General features: G+C 42.1%; 1 protein-coding gene across 1 annotated transcript in view; it reads left to right on the forward strand.

Moving 5' to 3' along the window:
- Positions 1-25,271, forward strand: part of GPR158 (G protein-coupled receptor 158) — a 309,363-nt gene that overhangs the window by 252,612 nt on the left and 31,480 nt on the right. The window contains exon 7 of the mRNA XM_074946104.1: positions 21,749-21,987. Within this exon, the coding sequence (XP_074802205.1) occupies positions 21,749-21,987 (239 nt within the window). The remainder of the gene's footprint in view (positions 1-21,748; positions 21,988-25,271) is intronic.

The raw sequence follows: 25,271 nt of genomic DNA on the forward strand, positions 1-25,271 counted from the left end.
GTGTCTAACTTGAAAGGTTGTGATCTACTGGACATTGTGGTGATTCACTCAGGCAGAAATTATCTGGGTCATATTCCTGGTGAGTACTTCAAACAATGTATGAGAGCAGATTTGGACCACATCAGAGATTTGTTTCCAGGAGCTATGATAGTTTGCTTTGATTTGGGTGAGCAGCTGAATAATTGTTACAGCAACAATATGAAAGCAAGCAATAAATGTTAGAAGAACATTAATTGGGAAATTGGAGGGTTCATTGCTGACCAGAAAATGTGTACTGTAAGGCATAGAAACATTACAAGCTCTGATACCTCGCTGGTTTTTGGACATCTAGCAGTCAGAGGTCAGAAGCCCTTTCTCTCAAACATAAAACATATTCCAAAATACTGTTTGTGAAATTCTCTTGCTGGCCCTGCTACAAACTCCACCTGTGACGGCGTGATCCACTCTCCCCTAGAATGGCACCTGCTCCTGGGCGTTCTGAGGAATAGCTTATGAGGTTGACTCCCCTTCTTACAGTTGCACGGTATCCTCTGCTGGCCTCTCTGGGTCTATGGCCCCTCCCTCACTCCACGAGCTGCTGCAACCTCTTTGTCAATCAGCCCTCTGGCCAGGTCACTCTACGTATTTTCCCCTTCCTGGATACCAAAGTCTTCCTTTAGCAGTCCTAGGCAGCCTTCCCATTCACTGCCTTGTTCTGCCACTCCCTCAGTGGTGGCAGGGGAACCCAGGCATGTCCTCTACTCCGAGTTCCAGCTCAGGGACCCTCCAGCCAGCAGTCAAGGTCTGTTCCCTTCTAGACCTTATTGCCTTTCCCTGAGCTGTGTCCTACCCTCATGGCTTCCCCCGCTTTCTCCCAAACGCACCTCCCTTCTCCCACCTCCCTTTTCCCAGCTGCCCCCTCAGATGTCAATTTCCTGCCTTTGTAAGTCCAGCTCAGCTCCTTCCTCCTCAGCTGGGCTCCCTCACATGTGTATAACTGGGAGCGAGGACTTCAGGGAGATATGTTTCCTGCTTGTGGTAGGAGTGCCTGGGTAGCGTAGTGGGAAGAGGGCCAGGTTGGAGGGGGTAACACAAAAAATGGGTAAGGGGTGTGGCTGGGGAGTTGTGCTGAAGCAAGGTTGGTGGGCTGCTGCTGCTGCTGAGGGTGGGGGGCTGGCTGGTTCAGCATACTAATTGTGGGACGTAATATGTAAAACTGTGTTAATTACTACTAACGCCTACCAACAACATATCTTTTCCTATTAAAAATCTTGGCAATTCAGTGTCAAAAAAATGCCTCACTGCAGAGTTAAGGTTGCTTGGCGATATGTCATCTCCTTGCAGAATGATCACTTGAGCAAATCTCAAACTTCTGAAAACCAGGAAATGCCCAGGTAGGGTTGTCCCATGCAACCTTAACTCTGCCTTCTTTCCGCAATGTCCAATGGGCCCCATCACTCCCTTCTCCCCCCCCACACCTTTACTGTGACCACCCCATAATTGCTGACATGTACACGCTCTTCACCTCCTTTTACAACCCATTCACTTCCACTACAGGTTTCCATCTAGCACTATTTAAAAGGGTAAAAAGAAGGGGGGAAGGGTTGCCCACATCACCTTTCCTCTGCTGTCTTCAAGCAATGCCTCAGTATGCACATAGCGTATACTCTTATTGGCCCTTCGCACTATAAGAGTCAGGAGGTTCTAAATCCTCAGACTCTTAGCCGATTCCCCAAAAACAATAGCACACCACTTAGAATCATAGAATCATAGAATATCAGGGTTGGAAGGGACCCCAGAAGGTCATCTAGTCCAACCCCCTGCTCGAAGCAGGACCAATTCCCAGTTAAATCATCCCAGCCAGGGCTTTGTCAAGCCTGACCTTAAAAACCTCTAAGGAAGGAGATTCTACCACCTCCCTAGGTAACGCATTCCAGTGTTTCACCACCCTCTTAGTGAAAAAGTTTTTCCTAATATCCAATCTAAACCTCCCCCATTGCAACTTGAGACCATTACTCCTCATTCTGTCATCTGCTACCATTGAGAACAGTCTAGAGCCATCCTCTTTGGAACCCCCTTTCAGGTAGTTGAAAGCAGCTATCAAATCCCCCCTCATTCTTCTCTTCTGCAGACTAAACAATCCCAGCTCCCTCAGCCTCTCTTCATAAGTCATGTGCTCTAGACCCCTAATCATTTTTGTTGCCCTTCGCTGGACTCTCTCCAATTTATCCACATCCTTCTTGTAGTGTGGGGCCCAAAACTGGACACAGTACTCCAGATGAGGCCTCACCAGTGTCGAATAGAGGGGAACGATCACGTCCCTCGATCTGCTCACTATGCCCCTACTTATACATCCCAAAATGCCATTGGCCTTCTTGGCAACAAGGGCACACTGTTGACTCATATCCAGCTTCTCGTCCACTGTCACCCCTAGGTCCTTTTCCGCAGAACTGCTGCCTAGCCATTCGGTCCCTAGTCTGTAGCGGTGCATTGGATTCTTCCATCCTAAGTGCAGGACCCTGCACTTATCCTTATTGAACCTCATCAGATTTCTTTTGGCCCAATCCTCCAATTTGTCTAGGTCCTTCTGTATCCTATCCCTCCCCTCCAGCGTATCTACCACTCCTCCCAGTTTAGTATCATCCGCAAATTTGCTGAGAGTGCAATCCACACCATCCTCCAGATCATTTATGAAGATATTGAACAAAACCGGCCCCAGGACCGACCCCTGGGGCACTCTACTTGACACCGGCTGCCAACTAGACATGGAGCCATTGATCACTACCCGTTGAGCCCGACAATCTAGCCAGCTTTCTACCCACCTTATAGTGCATTCATCTAGCCCATACTTCCTTAACTTGCTGACAAGAATACTGTGGGAGACCGTGTCAAAAGCTTTGCTAAAGTCAAGAAACAATACATCCACTGCTTTCCCTTCATCCACAGAACCAGTAATCTCATCATAAAAGGCGATTAGATTAGTCAGGCATGACCTTCCCTTGGTGAATCCATGCTGACTGTTCCTGATCACTTTCCTCTCATGTAAGTGCTTCAGGATTGATTCTTTGAGGACCTGCTCCATGATTTTTCCAGGGACTGAGGTGAGGCTGACTGGCCTGTAGTTCCCAGGATCCTCCTTCTTCCCTTTTTTAAAGATTGGCACTACATTAGCCTTTTTCCAGTCATCCGGGACTTCCCCCGTTCGCCACGAGTTTTCAAAGATAATGGCCAAGGGCTCTGCAATCACAGCCGCCAATTCCTTCAGCACTCTCGGATGTAACTCGTCCGGCCCCATGGACTTGTGCACGTCCAGCTTTTCTAAATAGTCCCTAACCACCTCTATCTCCATAGAGGGCTGGCCATCTCTTCCCCATTCTGTGATGCCCAGCGCATCCACAGTATGCATCCGATGAAGTGAGCTGTAGCTCACGAAAGCTCATGCTCAAATAAATTGGTTAGTCTCTAAGGTGCCACAAGTCCTCCTTTTCTTTTTGCGAATACAGACTAACACGGCTGTTACTCTGAAACCTATCATTAAAGGATAATCCTCTCATATTCCACCTCACTGCTGGCAATAAGATTTGTAATAAAAGCCTTATTCCTGGCTACCAACATCACCTACAAAATTCTGCATAGAAATGATGCATTCTGCATCCTGAAGGTCCACATGCCCCTTTTCCTTTTCCTCACACTTGTGATTAGGGCCCTGTCAAATTCACAGCCATGAAAAACATGTCACAGACCGTGAAATCTGGTCTCCTCCCATGAAATCTGGTCTTTTGTGTGCTTTTACACTATACTATGCAGATTTCATGGGTGAGACCAGCATTTCTCAAATTGGGGGTCCTGACCCAAAAGGGAGTTGCAGATGGGTCACAAGATTATTTTAGGGAGGCACAGTATTGCCACCCTTACTTCTGTGCCACCTTCAGAGCTGGGCTGCCGGAGAGCGGCTGCCGTTGGCTAGGCGCCCAGGTCTGAAGGCAGCCCCCACCAGTAGCAGCACAGAAGTAAGTGTAGCAGTACCGCAACCCCTCCTACAATAACCTTGTGATCCCCCACAACTTCTTTTTGGGTCAGGACCCCTACAACTATAACACTGTGAAATTTCAGATTTAAATAGTTGAAACAATGACATTTACGATTTTTAAAATCCTATGACCATTAAATTGACCAAAATAGACCCTGAATTTGGTAGGGCCCTACACATGAGGGTAGAAAACATAGCCCTCCTCCTATCACAGTCACAGATCTGTCACACACCTCAAAATAATCCACAGATCTCTCAAACGTATCTCTACCAAGCAGTGCTAACCACCATTCAGTACAGCTATAGCTGGATCTGACCACACTCACTTTACCTGGGGTGCATGCAGATAATACATGCCTAGACTGATCTCATATCCCAGCTTGCCCCTGACAATAGCCTTTGTAATAAAACCCCTGTGTCCTACTAATTATATAACATACACAATTCTGCACTGAAATGATGCAAACACAAAAATAAGTTATTGAGTGCAATACAAAGGTAACTGGGTGAAATTTAAAGGCCTGTCTCATACAGGAGGTCAGACTAGATGATCTAATCGTCCCTTCTGGCCTTAAACTCCATGTATCTCTGAAACACAAGCTCTGCTGTCAGTGTTAATTTGAGTCAGTATGGATAACTAAACTTTTTTTTGTGAATTTAAATTTCACGTTCACACCAATCTTATTTACTGACCTACACCTTTTCCCAGCTAATGATTATCTTGAAAGTAGCTCTGATCACGTAAGTGGTTTAAATCTGTTTGCAGACTTGTAGTACTGGGAGAATCAGGCGATCTGCCTCAAAAATAACTATGGAAAATAGTTATCTGTATGTGTTTCTAGTTAATACTTCTCTGACTTACCATGAAAACCAGTCGTGTACAGCAATTCAGTAGTTTTGTCTGAACAGTGGTAACAACTATATTGTGACTACATTATTAGCTAATGTTGTGATGTTAAGTTGACACTGTACCAATCTGTGCATTGTTCAAATGTGCTAATTGGTTACTTCCTGAGACATAACCAGTCTACTCTAAATATATTAGATCTCTGGGTTGTACCACAAAGTCCAAAACATTACAGCCTCAGGTGCTGGAAGAAAACAATTCAGGACTGCAGGGATATTATACATTGAAGAGACTCTTCAGTGTCTATCAAATCATACCCAGGAATCTAACTGATGCATTTTTCTATAAATAATCTGCAATCTTCTTTTTTTTATTAAATATGAACGCAAATATTTTTAAATAAATAATTTAAAGCTTTTTACTATCATTAAATAATTAGAACACTGGCATTTTTCAGATTGCTAGCAAATATATTCTTAAAAGAATACATTGTCTGTTTTTCCATCCATTAAATCTATTTTCTATAATGGGTGATTAGGCTTTGTAAAACAAAAAAGCTCTTAAACAGTTGTTGGACTCCTTCTATGAGAAAAAAAGTATTATTTTTAAAAAAATGAAAACTTGCCTAGCAGCTGTGTCCTGCTCCAATTCAAGGAACACAATAATGAACCTGAAGATTTTGATATAGAGGGATTCACCCTGGAAGCCTCAACCATTATTTTCAGTTTTAAACCCCAACGTTTCATCTTATGTGGACTCCCTAACTTCCAGGATGACTGAACAGTCATCCTGAGTTACCACAGCGTGGGAGACAGTGAATGAAATGAACCCTATAATGGCCAGTAGTTGAAGCATGCCCAAAATCATAGCTGGAGGAACACTACTTCTGTGACTAGCTTCCTAGGGTGTCTACGCTATAAAACCCGGGACTGTTCCATGCCAGCTGATTTGAGCTTGCAGGACTTGGGCTACATGGCTGTTTAATTGCAGTGTAGATGTTTGGGTTCAGGCTGCAGCCCAAACTCTGGGACCCTTCCACCTTACTGCTTTCTAACTTGCTGCAGCTGGATGCAGCTCAAGAGCAATCAAACGTACAAAGAATTGGCACCTTGCCCTGTTATCATCAGAGAGGCTTGGTCTGTAATCATTCAGTTGGATTACTACACAGACAAAGTCAGAATCATTGATATAGTTTGCAGAGTGTGTCAGCTGGAATGCACAAATCACAAGGCCTTTATTTCCCAAGACTATTTACAATAACAAAAACAAACCAACAACGAATCCCACCCCACGCATGTACCAAGAATTTTTGATTGATTGCTAAATTACGAGAAGATCGGTGGTAGTCTTTCATCTAGCTAGTGGTACGGAAAGTGCTGTGTGAGGGGAAAGTTTTTCTCACTGAGGTGGCGTTTTGAGGGTTTCATTGTCTTCTATAGAATAATCCATTTTGGAGGTCAGTGTTGGATTGTTAAATTATTCTCTGCTTTGAGCAGCGAGGAGTGTAGATTTTCCATTGGTATTCTGTCTTCCATGTTCAAATAGCTGGTACTGATTTTTTATTCTCTATTTCATGCTATATGGAACATTTAGCCATCTACTAAATTGAAGGGGCCAAATTCAGTGCTGGTGTAAGCAGTTTTAACTCCACTGAAGTCTCCAGGGCAGAATTTGGCCCAGTGTTTGAACATTATTCAGGCCCCCTTTTTTTTTTAATTGAAGCAGGCTCATTAGCATTTAGGGTTTGCTGTTTCTCTGATGAGGCTATTCTTAGCTAGCCAATTTATCTCTTTCTAAAAATGTTTACTGTGGCTGGCAATATAGTGTTAGCAATTAATTTAGTTTTTGTACTGTGCCTACTTGACAGAGCTGTGACAGTTTTTGCTTGCTTCCTCATTGCAGCCTCTCTCTTAACTTCTGCTCTCTAAAACATTTTTTCCTTTTCATTCTTTTTTATTATCATAAGAATTTCTTTTTCCATAATCAGATGGGTGGATCTGTGACTGTGCAAGGCATTCCTTTAGGTGACTGTATAATTGTGTTTCATAGACACAGCCAGCCAGTGTGCCAGAACCTTCTCTATAGTTTATGCTTTGTCCATGATTTAAATATATTTATATTTTGGTGGTAGTTGTACACGCCATTAGCTAATTGGTTAATAGCTTGTGGCTCTCTTTATAAAGGTACGTCTACACTTGTGACTGTACACAGTTACGTGTGTGTTATTATGTTATGCGCCCCTTGTTGTCCACATCTGACGCTCTGAAGGACAGTGTTGTGTGCAAAAGCTAGCACGCATGAGGGGTGTGGGAGTATGCACGCTTCTGCTGTGGCATGGCACTGTACCCATTATACAGTGCAGTGAGGATGGGGGCAGGGTCATGTATCAATAGTTCTCCAAGGCCATTCCCAGAATGCCTTGATCCATTTGCTGCCTGACCCTTACTCCAAGGTATAAACATCCCTGACTTCCCTCTCCCCCACCCCAAACTCCCATTTCCAGCAGTAGTAGTAACCTGTGCTGAGCCCTTCAGAACAGTTTTCTGCTAAAATCTATTGATCAATACAGGTGATCATGGTCTGAGAGGAGCTATGTGGTCTCTGGAGCACACCCAGGTGCAGATCAATGTGTGGTCAGAGTACACCATCCTCTGCGACTTCTCCCAGGTCAGCAGGAACATTCACCTGTACCGGGAGATTTCGAGGAGGCTGGCATTCACCGGACTCCATCCCAGCACTAGGAATGCATGAAGCTCCTCAGGATTTTGTAATGAAGGGTGAAGGACTCCAATGGTCACTCCGGGAGGGGACCTAACATATGCCCTTGCTTCAATGAGCTGGACCAGGTGCTCTTCAGGGCTGTGAGTATGGAGCCTGAAGTGACTCACGGACCCCTCCTTAACCCCATTGGCCTCATTATACAATGGAACACTGATGAGGGGCAGAGTCAGGAGATTGCAGGGACCGGGGAGGGAGACATGGAGGAAGAGGAGCACATGATCCTACACCTACATGGTGTACCCAAATGAGGAAGTCCGCCCTGAGAAAGTCCAAGAGACACTGCAGAAAACACTGGTAAGTTTTACAGTGGATGGACCCCCACCTTCCCTGCCAACATCCCCTCTTGCTCTGATGCTACATGCCTCAGCATATCCCCCACCACCACACCACATCCCCCACCACTGCACCACCCTGACATGGGTTCATCCCAAAGGTTTGGGATGGAGTAGCAGAATTCACAGCACATGACTATGATTGCTTAAAAGTCTGGTGCCATGGAAATGCAAACAATTTCCTCTCTCCGACAACTCCTTCCCTCCACTGCCTATGAATTTGTCATTTTTAAAAACAAGTGTTCGTGACAATGAAGTAAGCCACGAAATAACTGTTGCTGTTCAAAGCACCAGAATGAAAACCAGAAGGCAAGTTAAGTGAATCATATTTATATCTTTGTTAATAATTTAAGTGATAATACAGACAACGGAAACAAAACTAAATTAACATTGAAGATATCTGACACTGAGCAGTGCTTTTACTCAACCCTTACCAAACAGTCATGAGTTCTTGAAACCATGGTAGTACTTATGCCCAGGGAGTAATCATGTATAGCACCTGATAAGTGCTGTAGGCAACGATGTCAGAAAACATTGTGAGGAAGGAATGTGTGAAGTCCCTCTCAAAGCTTTACAGAACTTTAAAAAAATTACTTTAATAATGCTTAAGTAGGGCCCTATGAAATGCATTTTATTATTGTGCATTTTCAGATTTATTATTATTTTTTTCCTTTTTAAAAATATTAATTCCATCTTTATGGGTTTGTTTAATCAAAATTGTTTGATACATTGACAAAAATTAGCCTTACTATGAATAATAAAAATGTTCAGAATTGGATTGCAAATGGGAAAAAATGATTTTAGAAAGAAATCCTGCAATTTAAACAAAACATCCTGCAGATATACAGTATACAGTAAAAGTAACACATTTGAAATGATTTTTTAAAGTAGCGCTCAGTAACACTGCTGAACAGTAACATAAGAAGTCCACAGGAGTGTGTGTGTGTGTGAGAGAGAGAAAGAGAGAGACAGAGCCCGAGTGTATGTGGGGAGCATGTGTGCGTGGAGGGGAGTGCACGTGTATGTGTGTGTGCATGTGTGTGTGTGTATGTGAGAGAGAGAGAGAAACTGTGTGCACTGGAGGAGTGTGTGCACCTGAGTTAGTGTGTCCACACGCTGTCTCCATAAGCAGGGTACTCACCAGCCTGAACACTTGTTCAGACAGCAGCCGGCAGCGCCCACTCCTGAGCCAGAGGCTGGTTCACAGACAGGCGCTCCCTTGCTCCCCCCGCCCAGGTCAGCAGAGACCAGGTACACCAGTGGGGGGGAAGGGGACACCCCAACATCAGCCCCTCCCTGGCTCTGCTCAGGACAGCAGATCAGGAGGCTCCTGATCCAAAGCAGCTTAGTTCTCCTACATGCGTCTGCTGCAGGTAGCTCAGCCATGCAGCCTGCCCTGCTTGCCAGCTGCTGTGGTCGTAGTGCCGGGGAGAGCAGGATTCTGTGATTCTGTCCGTATTCTCGTTAATGCGGATTTCATAGGGCCCTACTTAAGTGCTCCCTATAGAGCAACCCGAAAAAGAGCAGTTAACATATAACAAAAACATTGCTCAAGAAGGCCCTTAAAGTGCATTAAAATTCTCCTCAGCACAAAACCATGGCCAAAATGTGTTACCCTTGAAGAGCCTCTGCTGATTGTCTGCTTTCAGTTAGTACATCAGTGTCAGCTGCAGGTGATTGAAACTCACCGAGGTGGCTCACAACAGAAGGATGTCACAATACTCTATTAGGTTTTTCAGCACCACTATAATGTCACAGTAGTATTCCTTGGCTAAGTCCCAAGTCACATTCTGGTTCCCCTGTTCCAACATGTACGCGTCCCAGCCCACAGCCCTAACAGCGGCGGAGTAGTCTGCCACGGGGTCAGCAGGGATACCCCTGCAACATGCTGACCTTCTATCAGGCCAGCTCCCAACCAGACTGTTGCCTGGTTTCCCTGGGCTGCTTCCTACTCTCCCCCTTGGGCCTTCCTGTGTCTGTCATCTTGGGGAGCTCTGGCCAGTCCGCAAGCGGCAGCCCCAGCATCTCCTCAGCGTCTTGGTCAGCCAGCAGCCTGTGGAGATCCGGCCAGTCCTCAGGTGGCAGCCCTGGCAACTCCTCAGCCTCTTGGTCGGCCAGAGGTCCCGGGAGCTCCATCCTCAGAAGGCCTCCTCCGCAGGCTCCAGCAGCAGGCGGGATGCGTCCATCTCCTCTAGTGGCTCCCACCCAACTGAGCTGCAGGGCCTGCCTTTTGCACTTTCTGTTCCTATCCTGCCCTTCCGCTTCCGGCAGGGCGGATGTGGTTCTCCTCGTTTGGCCCCCCCAGGGGACGTGTTGTGATCCCTCTCTGAGGGGGGCCACACCTTCTCACTACAAAGCCATATGCTGTTTTTGGTGTATGTATATAGCTTAGTATGTGGACTGAGGATGGCATGTTACCCACTGCATTAAGTGTGTGGAACGTTTTACCATACTAAATATTATTACTAAAGAGAAGTAATGTACCTTGGAGTGCATCTGTGAGCAGAATTTTCCCACTGTATGTTACTAAACTGATTTGTGCTTTCACTGCACATCTGATCAAAGCATAGAGGATCTCATAGCATCAGTTAAATAACAGATATTCTAAAGGATTTAAGATATCAAGAAGAAGCCTGAGGCAGCGTGCTTACTGCTAAAACCACTGTTCATTAGTTTCTTTGCACCTCCCCTCCATATTCTTGCACTAACATACATAAAGATCAAAAATAGTTATTTCAGACTAGACACACCTTTAATGCTGAGTTACCATCAATAGATAATCCTGTCAGGTTGTATGAGATTCCTGGCAGTGTATACACAGCGTAGAGCAGTGAGTCACTAGGTCATGAGAAAGAAGCCCGAAGCTTGTACTTGCTAAGAAATGCAACTTTTCTCCTGAATCATTTTCACCAAATTTAAATTCAGACAGACATTTTTAAAAAATAAAAAAAAAATTGTTTCAAGGAGAGATCCTCTGTGACATTCAAAAGGCATATTAATTCACAATTAACCTAATTAGTGAGTGGATCTTCCCATTGCTACAGACCATACAGCTGAAAGAGCATTTATCTGACAGTAAGACCTTGAATCTTAAGAAAGGATTCGTTATCTCCAGACATTACTGAAACAAGACAATTTTCAAATCTTTTATTTAATTAAAGGTTGCACGTTATTTGAAACTGCAGAAAAAAGTGTTATTAATGTAATTCATCTCCTCCAGAGTTTGAATTTAATTGATCTGTTTAAATAACAATACCATTAGTTGATAGTGTGCATAATTTATGGAGAAGTACCTTACAGGCAAACACAGGGGTATCGCACACAGCTGTGTACCTTACTGCCAACACTTTGCAAGCCAAGCTGAGGCTAATCAGAGCAGAACAATCCATCCCTCTGCAACAGCTTTTCAGATGTTCGTATATATACAGTATTTCTGAAGTGATTCTTACTCTTTTCTTTATTTTAGTATTTTAACTAGGGGAACTGAATTCCTCTGATCCTTCCATTTTTGACTCCATCCTGGCCAACATTTCTTATCTGCACTGTATGAGTTATTACTGAGCACATAATGGCTACTCCACTTTTTGCAGTGTTCTTGGGGAACGCTTAGAGAGAACAATAAATAAATAATTAAGTTGGAATTTATGGAGAGGAAGTTCTGTAATAGTGAAATGATATTAGTTAATGATCATGTATGTGTGCCTTCTAAATAATCTGATACAGTATCTACAGCCCATTTCTTTCTCAAATGGGGCTGCTTCAAAGCAGTGTGTTTTAAAAATGGAAGTGTTAATGCCGGATTTAGCAAAGTAGATTTGGTCTAGGATCTACTGGTATTATCCACTGCTCGTTTCAAAGAACTAGTTTATATTGTTAAATACATTTCTTTAATCTTGTCTGACCGGGTTAGACCTCTCAGTACAATCTTATAATCATGTAGGTATGTGCAAAGAAAACAGAACGTGGCTCTAGGAGTAAATTAATTGTACTCTATTTTTCACATAACAATAAGAGTTTGAGTTTTCATAGTAATCACTGAGTTCATAGATCCTACTGTGGTTACAAGCCTGAATTTTGCAATGCATTGCATTAACTCAACTAATTTATTCCATTAGAAGATTCAATAACAGAATTGTATTAAGCCATGATAATAGCACTATTAATGTTTTTCAATACTATTATTCAAAGCAATAATAAATCAGAAGGGACCAGTTAGAGGTGAGATGATTTAGTGGTTGATTTAATGCAGAAACTTGCTATTTAATTTGACTTTAGGAAAGTCAGTGAATTAAAAAAGCAGATTATTTTAAAAGTATGATATCTGTCTGTTTCAAACACAATTACACCGTAGGTAAATTAACAGTTAACATGTCATATTGGCCATATATAAAACAAGACAGAGAGTAAAAACAGTTAAGTATCCCAGTACATACTTTTCTTAACTCTCTTGTTGTTTTTTCTTCTGTTGCTAAAATATTATTTAATGTTTGTCAAATAAAATTTATTTTTAAAAATAAAGCAAAATAAGATAATTTGTGAATATGCAATTGATAAATATTTTAGTCCCCACAATAAATCTGGTGGCAGAGTGAAATATATTTAATCGCCTAACTTATGGTTAGTGAACTAGTCTTTGGTTTCTGACTCAAAATAATACCTGTACAATTATTCTATAGTGCTTTCCATTAAAGGATCTCAAAGTGCTTTACAAAAGTTAGTGAACTAAGCCTCGCAACATCCTGTGAGGTAGGCAAGTGCTTTTGTTATCAATGTTGCCAGCTCTTGAAATGTTATCACAAATCTCATTATATGTGGTATTTTTCTTGAAGTCCTAACTTCTGGAGTATGTGAACGCACAAGATTTTCTGCTTTCATTTTAAAAAAAGTAAATTTCTAGCCATCATGATTGTGAAGAAAATGTGAGCCAACTGAACCATAATGGCTCAAAACTTAGAAGGCAAATGTAAAGAACCTATATGTATTATTTTAACACCTCAGGATTTGTAAGCCAATCTTATGAGTTTTGGGGGTCTGAGTCATGATTTTTGATCAGTTGGGGTTGGAAATACTGTGTTATTAAATGACCAACGGTGTGTTCGAACTGAACAACATATATAAATAAAATTAGTCCCTGTTCTAAAGATCTGATGCCTTGATGCAGCAAAGCAATTAAGCAAATGCTTAAGACAGAATTCACCGGAAAACCCAGAGGAGGGAATAACTGTATTTAGCGTCTATGCTATATGTTGTTATTAACTCCTTTCTTGGGGCACTGTGGAAGAAGCAAAAGTTGTTATCCCCATTTAACAAATGGAGAAACCTGAGGCACAGAGAGACTAAGTGACTTGGCAGGGGTCACACTAGAAGTCAGTGGCAGAGCTGGGAACAGAAATATACCACATCTGGGTAATAGTACCCTAAGATTGACCAGTGGAAAAATATGTCTGCCTCTGAAGATGCTTATTAAAACTGTCTATATACATTTTCAGCAACAGAGAATGTCTGTGGAGAGCAAAACTAAAAGGAAATAGAACTGTTTCAAACCTACTGCTTTCATTCACCAAATTAAGTCAAATTAAAATTGGTCAGTTCAGTTCAACGCAGGTTGCAATCCTGACGTTTAGTTGGAGTGGTGAGTTCAAATCCATAAACTCCAAGTGAACCTAGTTTTGAAATAGAGGTTTTCAAAATGTGCTGAACTATGGTGAGAGGAGATTAACAGGCAGGCATTACTCAGATCTATTTTCACAGTATAAGCTTCGGGCTAAATAGTGACCTTGAGATCTTTTGTATTGCCAATTCTGAAAATCTTTGGTACGGGTAAAGAACTGAATGGCTTTAGATTTACAAAAAGATAATGATCACCTGGTGATTTTTAGAAGCAAATAATTAGCTTAGCCAGTGCTTGTGTAGCCTGAAGGATTTATAGTTGTTAGACCAAAGCACTAGAAGAAAGAGCCTTATGGATTTGTGAACTTAATGTTTCTACAACAAATCACCTTCAATTTGAATTGGGGAAAAGGGTTAGACTGGATTGGGTTGCTTATGGAAAAGGATGTTTGAGGAGCTGACGCACAGAATTCATTTTTAGCAGGTGAAGTATGTATAATCATTTTAAATATGTCTACCACAGAGAAATAATTGAAGTGATTATGTTAAAAAAAGTAACAGCAGTGGCTCAAGGACATGAGTCAAAGACACTATAGAGGCTCTCTTGGTAGCAGGTGTTTTTCAAAATTCTAGGAATTTTAGACGGGACATTATTATTGACATCTGTAGATGTTGAAGAAGCAGAAGTAACCATGCAGCTTAACCCCAAAGGTGAAAAGGTGACAGTCTGTAATCTTGCTGCTACTAATAATTTGGGAATGGTTTGACTGGGTTCCTTATTTAACACCATAAATAAGAGTTGTATATGCTGTGATAGTTCTGAGTGATCAGATAACTTTACAGTTAAGGGGTCAAATTCTGTGCTGATTTATATCCTGTGCAGTACCAATGATTTCAGTGGGATAGTCTGGGGTGTTAGTACAGAAACTGATCCATGGGGTGGTTTATTTCCATTAGGAGATATAATTAATGGATAGCGGACAAGGATTTTGTGCAAATGAGATCCAATATGGTCTGCATTATTGAAACCTGGTTATGTGTCACGGCAGGTCCGATGTTGATCCTTATTACCCCTCAGTCCCCAGATAGTCAGTACAACACAGACCCAGATCCAGAATGGACAGAAGCAGAGGAGGAGCAGCCATTTGTCCATTTGTGATGAGGGTGGGATATCTTGGCAATATGGTAATAAGCAAACTACAGTGCTTCAAAAACAACATATACGCAATGCAGTCTCCCCTGGAATGGAGGACAGCAGCCAACCAAAACCAAAGCATGTAGCACAAGAGTGAGCTGGGAAATGGGGAGGCTCAAGGGACAAACAAACCTCAACTGATCTGTCAAAAGACTCTCTAGCTGTACTTTTCAGAGTCAGCTCCACACACTGAAACATTTTGATCAGAATTCCACAAGAAAATCAGCTTTCTTCAGAGGGCCCATTTTACATTTAACATTGGATTGAAATTTTAGACACAGAGATGAAAGATGAATACAAAACATGTATACAGCATGGGAAAATACTGTAATCTAGGTGGCTGATTTAATTTAAGAAAATAATAATCAGTTTTCTCATTCCAAATCTGCACGTGGATGGATTGACAAGATCTAGTTCAAATTAATAAATATCAATGAAAACAAATAAAGTATTTTTAATATTTCCATATTATTAAAGTTGCATGATACTGGGCTCAGTCCTGCTCCCATTAAAGTTAATGGGAAAATTTGCCACTGACTTAAATGAGATAAGTATTGAGCCCCTTTTCACAATCTCCTACCGTTAGCCTCTTGATTCCTGCATGTGAACTCACCTCCTTACTTTAAACTTTCCTTACCCTAACCCACATACATAGAAATTATGGCAACATAAATTATTCCCTACACTCTTAATAGGACTTTTGTCAAAGATTCTCAAAATTACCTTAATAATATTCCTCTGGCTCCAGTGGAATATTCCAAAATCCAATCCAATACCTTCTGTGTGTTGTATAAACATTAATATTTATTTACAGATACAGTACAATAGCTACACTTAATGTAAGAAGAAAACAGGGAGTAGAAAACCCTCAGGAGATATGGGGGAGGACTTATACAGAAACAGCTTATAGATTAGGACCATGTTTAGATCCTAGATTTATGTGCTTGCAAAGGTAGTTGTTACCACGCATTAAGAAAAAAAGAAATCCCACCCCCGCTTAATAGCATTTGTCTCTTTCCTCTGAGTCACACTTTGTCTGACAAGTTTGGGCTGGGCTGGGCTTGTCTCTTATAATACAAGTCCTCTTTAAATCCAGGGTAAGGAATCATGGAAACAATGTCTATTTAAAAGCCAATATGATTTGTTAGGAAACGCAAAATTGAATTCCCTGATCATTCAATTCTTTAGTCTGTTTGATCAGTAATTCATTAAGGTATCACCAGTATATCCTCAAATATGAACATTGCCATTTATTACCCCCCAGACAGGTCATTATAAATTTTGGGCCAAATCCTTCATTGGCTAGAGTGGCTGTACTGCTGTAAGGATCTGAGTGTGCAGGTTTTCTGTTTCAGTGGGTCTAAACTTGGGTCAGTGATGGGCTTGGGTCTCTGATGCTCTCTTGTCACCTCCAAGTGAGAGAGACGAAGCAGCAGTTCACCAAATCCTGAAACGTCAGGCCCACAGGAAGTCTGTTGGAATGCCCAAGGTGTGTGGTCACCTGATTGGTTTACACCCACTACTTGAGCCAGAAATGACTGGGGTGGGCTGTCTGAGCAACCGTGTGGACTTTCCGTTGCTGCAGCATCAGACCCCACTCTTGCATGTGTCAAGGTTCCTTCCTCACTCTGAACTCTAGGGTACAGATGTGGGGACCTGCATGAAAAACCCCCTAAGCTTATCCTTACCAGCTTAGGTTAAACTTCCCCAAGGTACAAACTATTTTACCCTTTGCCCTTGGACTTCCACTGCCACCACCAAAAGTTTATCAGGGTTTATTTTATTAGGAAAGCGTTGTTTGGAAACGTCTTTCCCCCCAAAATCCTCCCAACCCTTGCACCCCACTTCCTGGGGAAGGTTTGGTAAAAATCCTCACCAATTTGCATAGGTGACCACAGACCCAAACCCTTGGATCTTAAGAACAATGAAAAAAGCATTCTGGTCTTACAAGAAGAATTTTAATAGAAGAAACAGTAAAAAAGAAGTAACAATAAAAAGAATCACCTCTGTAAAATCAGGATGGTAAATACCTTACAGGTTAATTAGATTCAAAACATAGAGAATCCCTCTAGGCAAAACCTTACGTTACAAAAAGACACACAGACAGGAATATCCATTCTATTCAGCACAGCTTAATTTCTCAGCCATTTAAAGAAATCATAATCTAACGCATATCTAGCTAGATTACTTACTAAATTCTAAGACTCCATTCCTGTTCTGTCCCTGGCAAAAGCATCACTCAGACAGACCCTTTGTTTTTCCCTCTCCCCAGCTTTTGAAAGTATCTTGTCTCCTCATTGGTCATTTTGGTCAGGTGCCAGCAAGGTTATCCTAGCTTCTTAACCCTTTACAGGTGAGAGGATTTTTCCTCTGGCCAGGAGGGATTTTAAAGGGGTTTACCCTTCCCTTTATATTTATGACAGAGCAACCACATGGACTTTCCGTTGCTGCAGCATCAGACCCCACTCTTGCATGTTTCCTGCAATCTGCATCCAACTCCTGTTCCCACTTCCTGCTCTTCTCCTGTGCTTGTTCCTGGTTCATGGCTTGCTCCTGCCCTTGCCCTCAATTTCTGCCTCGCTCCTGCCTCATGCCTGATCCTTGCCTTTTCTCTGGTTCATGCCCCTATGCTCTGCTCCTGACCATTAGCTACCAGTCCCAGCTCTGAGTCTGGCTCATTTTCTGGCTACTGGCCCACAGCTCAATTCCTAACTTCCACTCTGACCCTTGGCTTGGCTCCTGATGCCAGTTCCAGCTCTGACCCACTAGGTTTGACTGCCTATGATCTGGTCCCTAACAGTTGGATTGGGGGACAGATGGGAGGAAGGCCTGTTCCCCTACTCCTAGTGGGCCCATGCAACAGCTAGGTAGAATATTCAAGGCAATGTTGAGCAAATTAGCCCACTGGAGCTCCACAGCCCCAAGAGACTCTCTTCCCTTTCATGCCCTTAGCCCAGCACACCCACTCAGCAAAGGCAAGCATTTGATCCTAAATAGCAATGCAGGGGTAGTGGTAACCAATTTACAGACAAAATTAAAATACTGACCCATTACTCATTTATAGTCTCTAGACACTGCATCTATTCCATGTACCAGCTGGTTTTGCCTTCTGTTCTCTGTTTGTTTGAAGCATACAGTCATCTCCAGTGCACGCTTTACTTCAGGTTACATCGACTATTTTTATTTATTAACTGCTGACATCTTGGTCCAAAGAGTCAGTCTCAAGGACAGACACAGAAGGCACAGTGGGATATCCAGATGAGGGGCATCATTTAAGTTTTTGAGTTTATTATTGTTATTGTGAGTGATAGATGTAAATTGTTGCTGGGTCACTGGTGTGCTAGTTCTCCATGTTTTTCCAACAGTTCTGCTGACATCATGGTAAGAAACACTATTAGAATGTTCTAGAAATTCTGGTGTCTCCTGTATTTCTTTTGGCGTTTGTAATGCTCTTGCACATGTAGAATTGCGAGAAGATGATTCTGAAAAGTTTTTTTCAGTAGTAGATTGAGTTGTTGTACAGGAGCGCTAATATAGTGCACTGGCAGAACTGTGGGGTGTCTCCGTATATGCAAGGTTATGCTCATCTCTAGATCAACATTTCTGTGCCATCTGTGCTATGTCATGCAAAAGTGATGGCAAGCTCAGCTGTACTGAAAATAGCAGAGTCTGAGCCTGAATCTTCTCAATTACATTTCTTGCACTGATAGATGCGACCTTTTAAAACTTTACTTTAAAAAAAGTCCAGTAAGTAGAAAATGTGTGTCTGGTCTTCAACTGATGTAAATTGGCATAGCTCCATTGACTTCATTGGAATTATACTGATTTAAACAGGCTGAGTAGCTAGCCCCATTTACTGTGTTTCGCCAGTGAAAATAGCCAGCAAACTTTGCCTCCCCTATGGAAGTCTAGTCAGCAATACACTCTGCCCACTTCTTAACCCTTTTCTCATCATTTAATGTGTGTAAATATAGCTTTTGTATCACAAAACTCAACAAATTGTTTAACGAAGCTGTTTGACAGGATTACTCAGAAAAGCCATAAAATAATAGAAATTAGAAATTAAAAAAAATTGCTCAGGTAGGTTATTTTATACATTCAGCTGCCACTGCAGGACTGTTCATGCTGTTGCCTCTTTGGACCCATGCAGTTAATCAATATTTGGGGGCTTGCCAGGTTGTTTCCTTTAGGAGGAGAAATTGATTATACAAGTCAGGTATTTTGTTTACAGAGAATGTATATAAAGTCCTGTTTCCCTGAACACAGCAGGAATCAAACAGCTGGAGTTTCCTTGCTCACAGTTTCCAGGCCTGCCTCTCCAGCCAGTCCTGTGCCCCAATGAGCTCTGTCCCTCTACTCCAGGGGTGGCCAACCTGAGCCTGAGAAGGAGCCTGAATTTACCAGTGTACATTGGCAAAGAGCCACAGTAACACGGCTTCTACTCTGAAACCAGTAATATATGAGCAGCCCCTCATCAGCTCCACCCCCCCGCAGCATCTCCCGATCAGCTTTTTCATGGCGTGCTGGAGGTTCGGGGGGGACGGGACGGGGAGGAGCGAGGGCACGGTAGGCTCAGGGGAGGGGGCAGGAAGGGGTGGAGTGGGGGCAGGGCCTGTGGCAGAGCCAGGGGTTGAGCAGTGAGCACCCCCCGGCACATTGGAAAGTTGGCACCTGTAGCTCCAGCCCCGGAGTCTGTGCCTATACAAGGAGCCGCATATTAACTTCTGAAGAGCCGCATGGGGCTCCAGAGCCACAGGTTGGCCACTCCTGCTCTACTCCCTCTCCGAGCTGCTTTCATCCCTGCTTCTCTCGCTGTCTGCTGCCTTTCTGCCAGCTCTCAGCCTCTCAGGCTATGTGTACTCATCGAGCTAGGGTAAGTATAAATAGCAGTGTAGCTATAGTAACACAGGTAACTGCAGCAGAGACACAGTGTATCCGAGTATGTACATGCCTGAAACCGGGTGTTTCTTGGGCTGCTACCCATGCTACCATGGCTACACTGCTATTTATACTCATGCTAGCTTGATGAGAGCTCGCACAAGTATGTGTGCACAAGCAGGGGAATCACATCCCTTGCTTGTAGTGTAGACACAGGCGCCAACTTTCCTTGGCGTTGGTGTGTGCTCGTGTCCCCCTGACCTTGGCCCCGCCCTGACTCCGCCCCTTCCCTGGCCCTATTGGACCCCTCCCCAAATCCCAGCCCCAGCCCCGCCTCTTCGCAAGTGCGCCGCATTCCTCCTCCTCCCCCCTCTCTCCCTCCCTCCCACCCAGCGCTTGCCATGCGAAAGAGCTGTTTCACAGCGCAAGCACTGGGAGGGAGGGGAGAGAAGCAGGACTCGGCGGCACGCTCAGGGGAGGAGGCAGAGGCGGGGCAGAGGTGAGCTGGGGTGTCAGGGCGGGGAGCTGCCAGTGGGTGCAGAGCACCCACCAATTTTTTCCCGTGGGTGCTCCAGTCCCGGAGCACCCATGGAGTCGGCGCCTATGAGCGTAGGCATAGCCTCACACACAACACGCAACCAGTGAGTCCCCTTATTCCTGCGTTTGCAATCAGTCCAGGTGAAACCCCTCAGAACACATAGCTTATCTCTGCTCAGGCTTCATCATCTGCCAGTTGCCTTGAGCGGGAGTTTCAACTATCTTCAGCTGTTTCATTCCATAAGAGGGCTAATTGCTCTTTCCATTTAGCCTAAAGGAAAGATGGTTAGCACATCCATCAGCTTGAATGACGTCTGTGATTGTCTATAGATCAAAGACCAACTTGATAGTAGCCATTACTACCTTCCAGAATAACAGTATACAGCATGTCTCCAGGGCTCTGTCCAATCTAGTTTTAAGTGATCACACAATACAGCTTCAACCAATTCCATTGGGAAAGTATTTTAGGGACAAAAGTCTTTGAGATGGTGCTGGAAGAAATTTGACTTGTCCTGACTCATCCCAACCAAAACAGGTTAACATGTTGGCTTTCAATATTATCTAAAAATTTGACTTTGAAGAGCCAAAATAGATAGAAAAGGAAATTTGCTAGTATAATTCTCAAATTGTTTAAAAGTAATGCTTCCATAATTCTCAAAGCTTTATATATTTCATGCTATACATTTTTTCTTGAATTGTGGTCTAATTTATACCCTTCACATTCCCCCAGTTATGCAAGAAAAGGGTGGTTATTTTTCCTACCTGAGGAACTCAGTGTTATTCTTTGACATTCACCCTGCATGGCGGGAAATCCTTTGGTCAGGCTAAATTTTTAAGGGTCCAGGAATTGTAGCAAGCTCCTTCTTCTAAAAATGAGAATGCAAGATTAGTTTTTGGTTGATAAAGGTAGAGGGAATTTGTGTGTGACTCACTTCTGTGAAAATTATCTGTCCTGATCCCATCTCTTTTCCTGTCTGAAGTGTTTTGGAATCTGCATCAAATATAAAATATTTAGTATCTAAAAAGGGAGAACTGAACATCACATCTATCAAACAAGGAAAGATTAAGAAGTGTGCTTCCATATGGTGTAACTGTTGGGAAGAAAACAGCTGAATAATGTTGAACTTATTGAGATCTCCAAGTTCACTTAACGTGTAGTGTTCAGCTTGTATTTATAGTCAAACTGTGATTTAAGCTCTAGCTCTTCTGCCTTAATAGACCCTATTCTATTCTTTGTTAAGAAGTGCCAGTTACATTTACTTTCTCTCCTGTAAAAGTAAATGTAGATGCTAATCTTGAAGTAAGATTTTATTGCTGAACATCAAGGGTTGTTCATATGATGAGACTCAAGACAGAAGATTTTGTGTATTTTTGCTCTTCATTTGTAGAAAAAATTTCAACTCTGATTAGGGAATTTGGACACAAACTTTGCTTTAAAAATTACTGGTCAAATTCACTAATTCTTGTTGCCTGGCAGTCTCTAATAAGCAATCAGTTCAATTTAAATATAATAAATATGAAAGTAATGATCCTTCAAATGTCATTCTTTGGTTTTACAGAGTTTTGAAGGTATTCCTGTCCCAAACTGCTCAACGTATTCCATACATGACAGGTGGCCGAGTGATGAGGATGCTGGCTGTAATTCTCCTGATAGTCTTTTGGTTCCTGATCGGCTGGACTTCTGCAGTCTGCCAAAACTTGGAGAGAAATATTTCACTTATTGGCCAGGGACAAACATCAGACCACCTGATCTTCAATATGTGCCTCCTAGACCGCTGGGATTACATGATGGCTATTGGTATGTTGACTTTTTGGCTTGTCTCTTAATTTTTAAATAAAACTCGTTTCCTTTACAAAAAATGAAACAAAACCTCTCAAAACGTTTGTCAGACCTTGGAGCTTCACCTGAAAAGCATGTAGGAAAATTAAATAACTAGGAGTGTCAAAAGAAAAGTAGTACTTGTGGCACCTTAGAGACTAACCAATTTATTTGAGCTTAAGCTTTCGTGAGCTACAGCTCACTTCATTGGATGCATACTGGGGTGTCAATTAATTGCAGTTAACTCATGCAATCAACTCAAAAAAATGAATCACGATTAAAAAAATTAATTACAATTAATCACAGTTTTAATCGCACTGTTAAACAATAGAATACCAATTGAAAATTATTAAATATTTCTGGATTTTTTCTACATTTTTAAATATATTGATTCAATTACAACACAGAATACAAAGTGTACAGTGTTCTCTTTATATTATTATTTTTATTACAAATATTTGCACTGTAAAAATGATAAACAAAGAAACAGTATTTTTCAATTCACCTCATACAAGTACTATAGTGCAATCACTTTATCGTGAAAGTGCAACTTAAAAATGTAGATTTTTTTTGTTCCATAACTGCACTCAAAAACAAAACAATGCAAAACTTTAGTGCCTACAAGTCCACTCAGTCCTACTTCTCGTTCAGCCAATTGCTAGGACAAACAAATTTGTTTATATTTACGGGAAATAATGCTGCCCACTTCTTATTTACAATGTCACCAGAAAGTGAGAGCAGGTGTTCACATAGGACTTTTGTAGCCAGTATTCCAAGATATTTACATGCCAGATATGCTAAACATTCGTATGCCCCTTCATGCTTTGGACACCATTCCAGAGGACACACGTGCTGATGATGCTCATTAAAAAAATAATGTGTTAATTAAATTTGTGACTGAACTCCTTGGGGGAGAATTGTATGTCTCTAGCTCTATTTTACCTGCTTTCTGCCTTATATTTTATATTATAGCAGTCTCAGATGATGACTCAGCACATGTTCATTTTAAGAACACTTTCGCTGCAGATTTGACAAAACGCAAAGAAGGTACCAATATGAGATTTCTAATGATAGCTACAGCACTTAACTCAAGGTTTAAGAATCTGAAGTGCCTTCCAAAAACTGAGAGGGACAAGGTGTGGAGCATGCTTTCAGAAGTCCTAAAAGAGAAATAATCTAATGCGGAAACTACAGAACCCGAACCACCAAAAAATAAAATCAACCTTCTTCTGGTGGCATCTGACTCAGATGATGAAAATGAACATGTGTCAGTCTGCACTGCTTTGGCTTGTTATCAAGCAGAACCTGTCATCAGCATGGAGGCCTGTCTTCTGGAATGGTGGTTAAAGCATGAAGGGACATATGAATCTTAAGTGCATCTGGCATCGAAATATCTTGTGACACTGACTACAACAGTGCCATGAGAACACCTTTTCTCACTTTCAGGTGATATTGTGAACAAGAAGTGGGCAGCATTATCTCCTGCAAATGTAAACCAATGTGTTTGTCTGAGCAACTGGCTGAACAAGAAGTAGGACTGAGTAGACTTGTAGGCTCTAAAGTTTTACATTGTTTTATTTTTCAAGGCAGGGGGGTTTTGTACATAATTCTGCATTTGTAAGTTCAACTTTCATGATAAATAGATTGCACTACAGTACTCGTATTAGGTGAATTGAAAAATACAATTTCTTTTGTTTTTTGCCATGCAAATATTTGTAATAAAAATAAATATAAAGTGAACATTGTACACTTTGTATTCTGTGTTATAATTGAAATATATATATTTGAAAAATGTAGAAAACATCCAAAGCTATTTAAATAAATGGCATTCTATTATTGTTTAACAGTGTGATTAATCGCGATTAACTGTGATTAATTTTTTTAATCGCCTGACAGCCCTAGAAATAACACTTTTTATCTGCACTGAAAGGTGAAACATAATCCAAAGATTCTGAATATTGTATCATTTTCAAAGGTGTGTAACTTGGACTACAACAGTGTGATCTGGTGCTCATGAAAATAAGAGCTTTGAAACCAGGAAACCAGTCTACATCCTCTTTAGACTGACAAAGTATGGAGAAGCCTAATGCAAGCATTTTATTTCTGTTCTACCAGACCTGGATAGATCACCCTTGTGTGAACTGGGCTGATTTAGCCCAGTGCAGGTTCACAATTGATTGTCAAAGTGATGACATGTTTGTTGAAACTGCCAACTTCATTTATTTATTAGGAGTGTTCCTCGTGTTTGAGACAGATTGCTGAGGCACAGGGGAAGTGACAACCTGCAATGGCTCTTGTCTGATTGTATCACAGGTTGAAGAGGAAAGGCAGCACGTTTGTTTTCCCTTTGTGTTGTAATAGGTTGTGCTGGGTTTCCCATGTTGAAGTCCAGTATATCTATAAAGAGGACTACCTGATAATATGCAGTTACCTTTAATATTTTTCATACCTAATCCTGTCATTTCTCCAGTGGTATTGGTGAGCCACAGGATCTGTTTCCACCAAACTATATCAAATTCTCCAATATTTCAGAGACAGAAATAGATAATTGTCTCGACAGTTGTTTCACCTCCTTATCCCCTTGGCTCATCCTCTTCATGGTTCCCCCCCAACCCAATTTTTCAATAGAGCTCTTCTGCTGGTGGGTGAGGAGAAAGTGTTCTCAGTGGCTCCCAGGGAGTAGTGAAGAAGAGATGGATAGAAGCTGGCTATGGTTTATAAGAGCGGTTCCTTTTAGCAAGCTTTACTTTGGTGTCATGGTAGCACACAGAAGGCTGACATCATGGCAGTGTAAAGGGAGACAGCAACTGGCCAGGCTCCTTGCTCCCACCTCACCAGGGACTGCAGTGGGTATGAGATGGTTCCAAGGCCACCCCATGCCATCTCTCTATTCCCTCTGTTCTGCCCCTCTTTCCTTTGTGTGAGATCTCCGGGTCAGTCAGAGACAGCCCTTAGATACCTAATTTCTTTGTTAACATTCTAGCCAGTGGCCTGCAGACCATGTTGTGCTGGTGGGTAGAAACTGGCACTCAGTAGAACATTTGATAATATACCAGGTAAATCACTACTCTTGGAAGAACTGTCTAAAGTGTGTTGCATTATCCTATACAATATAATAAAGTGTGAGGGACAATGTAAAAGGAAGTTTTCCAGTAACCCCATGTTTATAAAACTCAATCATCATCAGACATCTCTCTTTTAAGTTAAATAACAAGAGGAGAAAATGTGAAGCATTTGTTGTTGTCAGATATTAAACTAGTTTG

Source organism: Natator depressus, chromosome 2, assembly GCF_965152275.1.
Source record: "Natator depressus isolate rNatDep1 chromosome 2, rNatDep2.hap1, whole genome shotgun sequence".
Lineage (NCBI taxonomy): Eukaryota > Metazoa > Chordata > Testudines > Cheloniidae > Natator > Natator depressus.